This window comes from Anomalospiza imberbis, chromosome 22 (genome assembly GCF_031753505.1).
Source record: "Anomalospiza imberbis isolate Cuckoo-Finch-1a 21T00152 chromosome 22, ASM3175350v1, whole genome shotgun sequence".
Taxonomy (NCBI): Eukaryota; Metazoa; Chordata; class Aves; order Passeriformes; family Viduidae; genus Anomalospiza; species Anomalospiza imberbis.
The window spans coordinates 2,994,847-3,004,832 of NC_089702.1; the positions used below are offsets into that span (position 1 = coordinate 2,994,847).

Sequence of the window (9,986 nt, forward strand, 5' to 3'; positions counted from 1 at the left end):
TGACTCCCTTTTGGGAAGGAATTCTCCCTAATTTCCAATCCGAGCCTGCCCTGAGGCTGTTTCCGTGTCCCAGCCCTTCTTCCCTGGGAGGGGGTGCTGCGGCAGGGCTGAGCTCTGAGCTGTGCCCCCTTCCCTGCAGATCAAGTACCACGAGGAGTTCGAGCGGAGCCGGATGGGCCCCAGCCCCAGCGAGGGCTCGGAGCCGGAGCGCCGGAATTCCCAGGAGAGCGGCGGCTACCGGAGAGCAGAGCAGCCCCAGCAGCAGCACCACGGCCAGCCCGGAGCCACAGGTGGGTTGGGACAGCCACATGCTCTGCATCCCCCACATCCCAAAATCCCAGTGCAGGATTCGCCCACATCCCAGTGCAGGATCCATCCGAATTCCAGTTCATGGATCCATCCAAATCCCAGTGCAGGATCTGCCTGAAATCCAGTTCATGGATCCACTGAAATCCCAGTGACTGGATCCACTGAAGTCCCAGTGCAGAATCCACCAGCATCCCAGTGCAGGATCCATCCAAATTCCAGTTCATGGATCCATCCAAATCCCAGTGCAGGATCTGCCCGAATTCCAGTTCATGGATCCACTGAAATCCCAGTGACTGGATCCACCCAAATCCCAGTGCAGGATCCACCCGAATCCCAGTGCAGGATCTGCCCGAATCCCAGTGACTGGATCCACCTAAATCCCAGTGCAGGATCCGCCCAAATTCCAGTTCATGGATCCACCCAAATCCCAGTGACTGGATCCACCTAAATCCCAGTGCAGGATCCGCCCAAATTCCAGTTCATGGATCCACCCAAATCCCAGTGCAGGATCCACCCAAATCCCAGTGCAGGATCCACCCAAATCCCAGTGCAGGATCCACCCAAATCCCAGTGCAGGATCTGCCCAAATTCCAGTTCATGGATCCACTGAAATCCCAGTGACTGCATCTACCCAAATCCCGGTGCAGGATCTGCCCAAATTCCAGTTCATGGATCCACTGAAGTCCCAGTGCAGGATCTGCCCGAATCCCAGTGCAGGATCTGCCTGAATCCCAGTTCATGGATCCACTGAAATCCCAGTGACTGGATCCACCTAAATCCCAGTGCAGGATCCACCCGCATCCCAGTGCAGGATCCATCCAAATCCCAGTTCATGGATCCATCCAAATCCCAGTGCAGGATCTGCCCGAATTCCAGTTCATGGAACCACTGAAATCCCAGTGACTGCATCTACCCAAATCCCAGTGCAGGATCCACCCAAATCCCAGTGCAGGATCTGCCCAAATTCCAGTTCATGGATCCACTGTAGTCCCAGTGCAGGATCTGCCCGAATCCCTGTGCAGGATCTGCCCGAATCCCAGTTCATGGATCCATCTAAATCCCAGTGACTGGATCCATCTAAATCCCAGTGACTGGATCCATCTAAATCCCAGTGACTGGATCCATCTAAATCCCAGTGACTGGATCCATGTAAATCCCAGTGCAGGATCCAACCACACCCCATTGCAGGATCCACTGAAATCCTATTGCAGGATCCATCCTTCCCTCCACATCCCAGTTCAGGATCCCCATTCCCTCCATGGATCCCCTTTCCCTCCCATCCCAGTTCGTTCCCTTTCCCTCCTCAGTTTACCAGCAGCAGCAGCCGCCTCCATCCCAGTCCTACGGCTACAAGGAGCCGGCGGCTCCGGTCTCCTCCCAGCGCAACGCCCCGGCTGGAGGGGGGGTGAGTTCAGCCCAGCCCCCAGTTCCCACCCCGGGGGTCCCTGTGCTCCCTCAGCCCCAGGAGAGGCTGTTTTGGGGGGTTGGGTGCTCAGTTTTGGGGGAGTTGGGTGCTCAGTTTTGGGGGGTTGGGTGCTCAGTTTTGGGGGGGTTGGATGCTCGGTTTTGGGGGGGATGTCAGAGGCTCAGTTTTGGGGGGTTGGGTGCTCAGTTTTGGGGGGTTGGGTGCTTGTTTTGGGGGGTTGGGTGCTTGGTTTGGGGAGGGTTGGGTGCTCAGTTTTGGGGGGGTTGGGTGCTTGGTGTGGGGGGGGGTCGGAGGCTCAGTTTTGGGGGGTTGGGTGCTCAGTTTTGGGGGGTTGGGTGCTTGTTTGGAGGGTTGGGTGCTCGGTTTGGGGGGGTTGGGTGCTTGTTTTGGGGGGTTGGGTGCTTGTTTTGGGGGGTTGGGTGCTCAGTTTTGGGGGGTTGGGTGCTTGGTTTTGGGGGGGGTTGGGTGCTTGTTTTGGGGGGTTGGGTGCTTGGTTTGAAGGGGGGATTTGGGTGCTCAGGTTTGGGGGGAGTGGGGTGCTTGTTTTGGGGTGTTGGGTGCTTGGTTTTGGGGTGTTGGGTGCTTGGTTTTGGGGGGTTGGGTGCTCAGTTTTGGGGGGGTTGGGTGCTTGGTTTGGGGGGTTCGGTGCTCAGTTTGGGGGGGTTAGGTGCTCGGTTTGAGGGGGGTTGGGTGCTTGGTTTGGGCACTGAGAACCACCCAGATCCAGCTCCGAGCCTGTCCCTAGGGAGGGGCTGTGACCCCTCTGGCCTTGGGGAAGGACTGAAGGTGCCGGTGACCCTTCTGTCCCCAGGATGGGGCTGTGCCATGACCCTCGTGTCCCCTGGGGCTGCGACAGTGACCCCTGGGCCTGTTCCCTGTCCCCTAGGGCTGTGACAATGTCCCATGGACCTGTGACAGTGACCCCTGGGGCTGTTCCCTGTCCCCTGGGGCTGTGACAATGTCCCATGGACCTGTGACAGTGACCCCTGGGGCTGTTCCCTGTCCCCTAGGGCCGTGACAATGTCCCATGGACCTGTGACAGTGACCCCTGGGCCTGTTCCCTGTCCCCTGGGGCTGTGACAATGTCCCCTGGGGCTGTGACAGTGACCCGTGGGGCTGTTCCCTGTCCCCTAGGGCCGTGACAATGTCCCACGGACCTGTGACAGTGACCCCTGGGCCTGTTCCCTGTCCCCTGGGGCTGTGACAATGTCCCATGGACCTGTGACAGTGACCCCTGGGCCTGTTCCCTGTCCCCTAGGGCTGTGACAATGTCCCCTGGGGCTGTGACAATGTCCCCTGGACCTGTGACAGTGACCCCTGGGGCTGTGACAATGTCCCATGGACCTGTGACAGTGACCCCTGGGGCTGTGACAATGTCCCATGGACCTGTGACAGTGACCCCTGGGGCTGTTCCCTGTCCCCTGGGGCTGTAAGCACGACCCACCCCAGTGTCCCCTGAGGCTGTGACAATGTCCCCGTGTCCCCACAGAAGCGTTTCCGTGCCGTCTATGACTACAACGCGGCGGACGAGGACGAGGTGTCCTTCCAGGACGGGGACACCATCATCAACGTGCAGCAGATCGATGACGGCTGGATGTACGGCACGGTGGAGCGCACGGGGGACACGGGCATGCTCCCGGCCAACTACGTGGAGGCCATCTGAGCCCGGGGACACGGCCCGGCCCGTGTCCCCTCCCCGTGTGTGTCTCTTGTCCCCTCCCCGCCCGCTCCACCCTCGGAGCCGTGTCCCCGTGTCCCCTCTGGGTCCGGTTTCTCTCGCCAGTTCTGCTCCGTGGTGGCCCCATGGGGGCTGCGGGGCTGTGCGGGGTGGGGATCCAAGCCCCAGGGCATTCCTGCCTCTGATCCCTCTGTCCCTGCTGTCCCCTCTGTCCCCCCTGTCCTGCCCTCCCGGCCGGGGAAAGCTCTGGAGCCACCGGGATCCCAGGAAAGGGAGGGAGAGGCCACATCAGGACCAAATTCCCGCTGTGGGGTGGGAGAGGCGAGGGGGGCTCACCCCACGGGTGCCCGGGGCTCGGGATGGGCTGGCAGGGCTGGCAGCTCCCCCTGCTCGGCTCATCCCACGCCTGCTCCCGGTGCTGCTTCCCACCGATCCTCGCTCCCTTCAGTGCTCAGAGCAGGAAAGCTTTCGGTTCAAACCTCCAGCAAAACCTCTCTGCTCGGCGTTCCAAGCTCTGGAGGAGCTCTGGCTGCTCCTGCCTCGGGCTGGGCTGTCCCGAGCCCTCCAGAACTGGAGCAGCCATGGGGCTTTTCCTGGGGGCAGCTGGAGGGCTGGGCTGGGATGAGGCCCCTGGAGCTGGGATCAGCACCTTGGACTGGGATGAGCTCCCCAAACTGGGATCAGCCCCCCTGGAGCTGGGATGAGCCTCCCAGACTGGGATCAGCCTCCCTGGACTGGGCTGAGTCCCCCCAGGCTGGGATGAGCCCCCTGGAGCTCCAGCTCGCTCTGGTCTGGGGGTCCCTTGGGGGGAGCCTTTCCCCCCACCCAGAATGTTCCTGTTTTTCTCCTGCTGCTGCTGAGTGCTGCCACCCCTCTGGGCCCGCCCTGGGTGATTGTCCCCGGGGTGCTGTGTCACCCCGAGCCACCCCACACCTCATTCCCAGCGCTGGTGGCAGCTTTTTGGGACCACTTTGGGATGGTGTCATGGACCAAAACCAAGCACGTCCCTGTCCCCTTCTCCTCCGTCCCTGTCCCCTTCTCCTCCGTCCCTGTCCCCTTCTCCTCCGTGCTCCGGAGGTTTCGGGGCGGGGTCGGGACAAACTGGAACTGAGCAGGAAGGGAGGAGTGGGGACCTGGGCACCGCGGGGGTGTCCCCGTGCCAGGACCTGGGGACAGCAGTTGTGTCCCCCTGCCAGGACCTGGGCACCGCGGGGGTGTCCCCGTGCCAGCTGCGCTGTGGGGCCGAGAGGCTCCCAAGGGGAAGCGCTGCCTTTGCTATTCACCCAGGAAAATCGGGAATAAGGGACCAAAGCGGCCGAGTGAGACATCCCTTGGTCCTGCCGGGGACGCCTCCCTTCCTCGGGGGCTGGGGACAGCGGGGCCAGGGGCAGAGACCCGCCGGGAAAAGGGAATTCCAGCTGCGGTGGGATGGGGACAGGGATTCGCGGTGCCACCGGGGCAGGAGCAGCCAGGATGGGCTGCCCGGGGTGGGAATCCCGGCTGGTGCTAAAACAGGGAGCACAAGGGCAGGGGGAGCCTCCTCGTCCTGCTAAATCCTCTTAATCACGTTCTTGTCTGGGAATGGGGGGGAGCATCAATGTGAATAAATCCTTTTTTAATGGACCAAATAATACAGGAAATTCCCTTTTGGGATACAAACCTTTTTTTAATCCTCCCCCGGAACCGTTGTCCCTAAATTCTCCCCTCCCGTGCCCCTTTCACCCCTGCCATGGGAAACAAACCTCTTACTGCTTGATTTCTGCCTTTTCTCTCAACTTTATGCACTTTTTTGCCTTTTTTTTTTCATAGCTGAAAAGCACCTAAACCTGTATTTAAAATAAATAAATAAAGAGTTTAAAAAAATACAAGGAGGAAGAACAATTAAAAAGCTGAATAATTGCTTCTCATCACGTGTAAAATAGACCTCGTCCATCCCAGCTTCCCTGGTTGTGTCTCAGTGCTGAGCTTAGAACGTGTTTTCCTTGGGATCCGTCGCTTGATTGGGGTTTTGTCCTTGTGTCCTCCTTCCTGGGTTGAGCACCCACCAGTTAAAAAAAAAAAAAAAATTAATGAAATTTAAAAGTTATTTGGCCTTTTTAACCGAAAAAAGAAAACCCACGGAATGGAACAATCAGACCAATTCTCTTGGATTGAAAATAAAAGTTTAATTTTTACCTGCTGATTGTGCTGGCTTTGATTGGGGCCACTTTTCCTGCTTGGCTGGGACATGGGGAAGCTTCCAGAGCTGAGGAAAGGACACGGGGAGGCTTCCAGAGCTGGGGAGAAGACACGAGGAAGCTTCCAGAGCTGGGTTTTCATCTCCCCTGAGCCTGGGACACGCCGGCATCCCTGGGGATCCTTCTGGGCTGCAGCTCTTCGGCTCACCCCCTGCCTTTGGAAAGCCCAGGGATGTGTTTTGGAGCCCCGCCTCAGCCGAGGGGTTTCCCTGGAGCCCTGGGGATACGGGTGGGATTTCCAGCGGTGTTTAATAAACATCTGGCAGGTGTGTAGGGACGGGTGTTGTTTATCAACAGCTCCGGTAAAAAAGCGAGGAAAACAAAGCAGCAGTGCTGGGGCACCCCAGGAGCTCCAGCCAAGGTGACTTCAGGGTGGGGGCTGCGCTCATTTTCTCATTTTCCCTCCTTTCCCCAAAGGATGGGCCCGTTCCCGGCTGCGGACGGGGGAGCACATCCCCGTGGGCACCCCCTGAAGTGGGGAGCGCTTTGAGAAGAAGGAGCGGGGACAGAACAACCCCCGCGGGGACAGACGGCCCCGGGCGGCAGGGCAGGGCTGGGCCCGGCTGCCGCCGGGGTTTATCCCTTCATCTCCCGCAGGAAAGCGGCTCCATCAGCTCCGGCATCGTCTCTGCATCCTGAGCGGAGCGAGCCGCGCTCGGGAGGGGAGGGGAGGACGCAGGGGCGGCTCTGCCCAGCAGCTCTGCCCGGAGCCCCGAGCCCTTCCTGGAGCCTCGGAGCCCCTGCCCCGCCGCCTCCTCCCTCCTTCCCTCCCTCCCTCACCATGCTGGACATTTTCATCCTGATGTTTTTCGCCATCATCGGCCTGGTGGTCCTGTCCTACATCATTTACATGCTCTGAAGAGCCGCCGCCGAGGAAGATGCGGCTCAGCAGCGGCCTCACCAGCCGAGAGGCGGCCAGGTGAGCTCCTCGCCCCTCCAGGTGCGAATTTCAGGGGAGGATTGTGCCGGGAGGGGGGGCAGGGGGCAGGCTGGGGGTCGGTGCTGTTGGCTGTGGCCGCCTGGGCTGGAAGGGGGCACCGGGGTGATTTTACAATCCAGCCCCGAGCACGGCGCAGCTGCTGCCGGGTTTATCAGCGCGCTTGGAAAAGCCGCTCCTGCAGCACGGCCCGGTGGCTTTTGTTCCTGAGCGGGGGGAAATGAAGCAGCTCCGGGGAGAGGCCGGGCGGGATCCCGGCTGCGTCATCCCGAGGTGCCAAAGGAGGCTCCCGGGGCCGGGGGCGGCTGCTCCTGCACGGAGCTGCTCCATCCCCGGTTCTCCTGCACGGAGCTGCTCCATCCCCTTTTCTCCTGCACGGAGCTGCTCCATCCCCTTTTCTCCCGCACGGAACTGCTCCATCCCCGGTTCTCCCGCACGGAGCTGCTCCATCCCCGGTTCTCCCGCACGGAGCTGCTCCATCCCCTTTTCTCCTGCACGGAGCTGCTCCATCCCCGGTTCTCCCGCACGGAGCTGCTCCATCCCCGGTTCTCCCGCACGGAGCTGCTCCATCCCCTTTTCTCCCGCACGGAACTGCTCCATCCCCGGTTCTCCCGCACGGAGCTGCTCCATCCCCGGTTCTCCCGCACGGAGCTGCTCCATCCCCGGTTCTCCCGCACGGAGCTGCTCCATCCCCTGCTCTCCCGCAGCTCGGGCCCGGCTCACACCGGCCTCTCCTTTCTCCTTCTCTCCCGCAGCCTCCGCCCGGTGCGCGTCCCTCGGAGCCTTCTGGAACAGCGTTAACCTCTGCGAGCCCGGCGCGGAGCACGGAGCGGTCACGGAGCCAGCGGGGCCGGGGACGGGAATGGGGGGACACGGGAGGGGGCTCCGAGGGGCTGTCCCGCTGCCGGGACCCGGCTGATCCCCCTGTCAGGACCTGTGCCCTTCCCCCTGTCAGGACCCGTGTCCTTCCCGCTGCCGGGACCCGGGATGCTCCCGGTGACGCACGCGGTGTCCCCAAGGGGATGAGAGGGGTCCTGTCCCCCCCCCTTGCGTCGTGTCCCCTCGGTCCGAGGCCGCTCATCTGGGCTTAATTTTAGTTAGTGGCTTTTATTTTTGATGAGCGATGTTCAGGGAGTGGAATAAAGCGGAATGACACAGGGGAGGGAAGATGGCTCTGGTGTCACTGCAGAGATGGGGGAGGGGGACACGCGGCTCCAGGGACAAATCCCGGGAGTGCAGAGGGATCCAGGGCATCCCGGGAATGCTGAAAGATCCGAAATCCAGCCTGAGGCACCTCTGTGTCCCCCTGCTCCAGCCTGTCCCCTCCCTGAGCATCCCCACCCCTCTCTTGGGTCCCTCCCTGGTGTTTGGGGAAGCTCCAGGAGGCCTTGGATAGGAAAAGGAACACTTTTGACACGATGGAAATTTCTGTGGAATGGAAAGAACATTTCAGAGCTTCATTTTCCTCCCGTTTGGAGATGCCTGGGGAGGTGTTCGGGGCATCAGGAGGATTTTTCCTGTCCTTTTTTAAAGCCCTGCATCCATCCCTGCCCTTCCACTGCCACTCACAGGCAATGACTGAAAGTTTCACCCTCCTAGAATACAAAATTTTCACATTCCTGGTGTCTCCCAGGGTTTTATATTTTTTTTAAGCAATAAACACCTGAAATATCCATAATGGGGAAAACTTTGTGCCCCTTCAGCTATCCCTGGAAGCACCACACAATCATGGGAGAGAGGGGGATCCAGGGAGAGCAGGGGGCCAGGAAATGCTGGAATGGGCTGCTGTGACTTTCAGGAGAGGGGAAAAAAGAGAGATTTCAGAGCCTGGGAATGCTGGATGTGGTCAGTGCTGCCAGCTGAATGCTCGACACTGCAATTTCCTGTCAGTCAAACTCCCGAGGGAAACTCCAGGCTGGGGATTTCCTGGAGCCGCCCAGGGTGATCCCTCCCGCTGAGCCCCCGATGTGAGGAAACGCTGCTCCCTCTCTCCAGCACCAAATATAGCCGGGAATCAGGAGCCTGAAATATTCCGGGAGGAATTTCTGCAGGCACAAGTGGGTTCTCAATAACCTCCCCTCCTTCAGGAGCCGACATCTGCAGGGATGAGGGCAGAGCGAGTGCGGAGGAATGTGTGGAATGGAAACTCAGCTGAGTGTGAAAGCAGGAACGATCCTTTCCTCTGGCTCCCGGGCCTCGCAAAGCTGCCAGCTCTGCAAAGAAATCCCTTCCTGCGGGCCCCAAATCTGCCAGCTCCGTGCTGGAAGCTGGGGAGGGGTGGGAAAAGGCAACCAGGGCAGGAGAGGGGTTTGCAGGCAGCCAAAGGGGGCAGGTCCACACCTCAGGCCGCAGCCAGGATCCAGCCCTGCCCCCCTGGCACGGGAGGGATTTGCTCCTGGCCCTGGCTTTTACCCACTCTCCTCTGCAGCAGTTAAAATTTGGCAGCAAAAGGAAAATCGCCCTTTTCTCAAGTACCCCCATCCCAGCTCGTCTCAGATCCTGTCAGTGTGTGAGCTGATCCAAGGGGAGCTGGAAAAGGAGGGAGCAGGACTGGGGGCATTTCCCAGTTTACCCCAAACTGGGCAGGGAAGCAGGGCTGGGCTTCACTCCTTAGGGAAGGAAAGTTCTGTTTGTTGGAAATGTGGCAAAAAACTGCCACCAGGGATGTCCTGAAGTGCCCCAGGCCAGCCTGGATGGGGCTTGGAGCACGCTGGGACAGTGGGAGGTGGCAGGGGTGGCACTGGATGGGCTTTAATGTCTCTTCCAAGGCAGCCCAAGCCCTCCCTGAGGCGCTGGGAGTGCCAGAGCCAGAGCAGTTAATGACAATTAATAAAGCCATCAATAATTCAGCAGGAGCAGCAGCCGGGCTGACATTCCAGCCCCGCCGGCTGCTCCAGGGAATCAAAGAGCTCCCTCTTCCCCTGGCTGAGCTCTCATAAAGGCCCCCCTTGTGCCGGGCTGGAATTTCTGGCTGCTTCTGGCCGGGAATGACCCGGGATACGGCGGGACGGGGACACACAAAGGGCCGGGCTCTGCTCCTTCTCCTGCTCCCATCCAGGATTATTGATCGGGAGCGGCTCCTGAGGATGGAGGGAGAGACCAGGACCTGGGCTGGAGATTCCTGGCGGCGTTTTCCCATGGCTGGTCTCACATCGAGGCTGTTTTCTCCTCAAATTTCGGCTTCACTGGGAAGTAGTCCGGACACGTTGGGTTCCCTGAGTGGAAACCAGAGCCTGGAATTTCTCTCCCTTCAGAAATCACGCACAGCACAACGGCGGCGGCGCTGCAGCGCCCTTAAAACGTCACCTTCGAGCAGCCGGAGAGGGGAAAAAAAGGGATGTTCGCAGCCTTTTCCAGCAACTGTCGCTCTCAGGGAAGGTTTCACCTCTGCCATCTACC

At 60.0% G+C, this 9,986-nt stretch overlaps 1 protein-coding gene and 1 long non-coding RNA gene across 3 annotated transcripts in view; both read left to right on the top strand.

The window, feature by feature from the left end:
* LASP1 (LIM and SH3 protein 1) overlaps positions 1–5,263 on the top strand; it is a 37,200-nt gene extending 31,937 nt beyond the window's left edge. The window contains exons 5-7 of the mRNA XM_068212457.1: positions 140–290; positions 1,617–1,714; positions 3,225–5,263. Coding sequence (XP_068068558.1) covers positions 140–290; positions 1,617–1,714; positions 3,225–3,398 — 423 coding nt within the window. The 3' untranslated portion in view covers positions 3,399–5,263. The remainder of the gene's footprint in view (positions 1–139; positions 291–1,616; positions 1,715–3,224) is intronic.
* Positions 5,264–5,977: 714 nt separating this feature from the next.
* On the top strand, positions 5,978–7,754 carry LOC137486885 (uncharacterized). 2 transcript variants are annotated; one of them, XR_011005812.1, is made up of 3 exons: positions 5,978–6,011; positions 6,248–6,569; positions 7,343–7,754. It is a non-coding gene; the product is annotated as an uncharacterized lncRNA (long non-coding RNA). The 2 variants fall into 2 exon arrangements; XR_011005811.1 differs by lacking the exon at positions 5,978–6,011 and having other exon boundaries at positions 6,018–6,569.
* Positions 7,755–9,986: the final 2,232 nt, after the last annotated feature.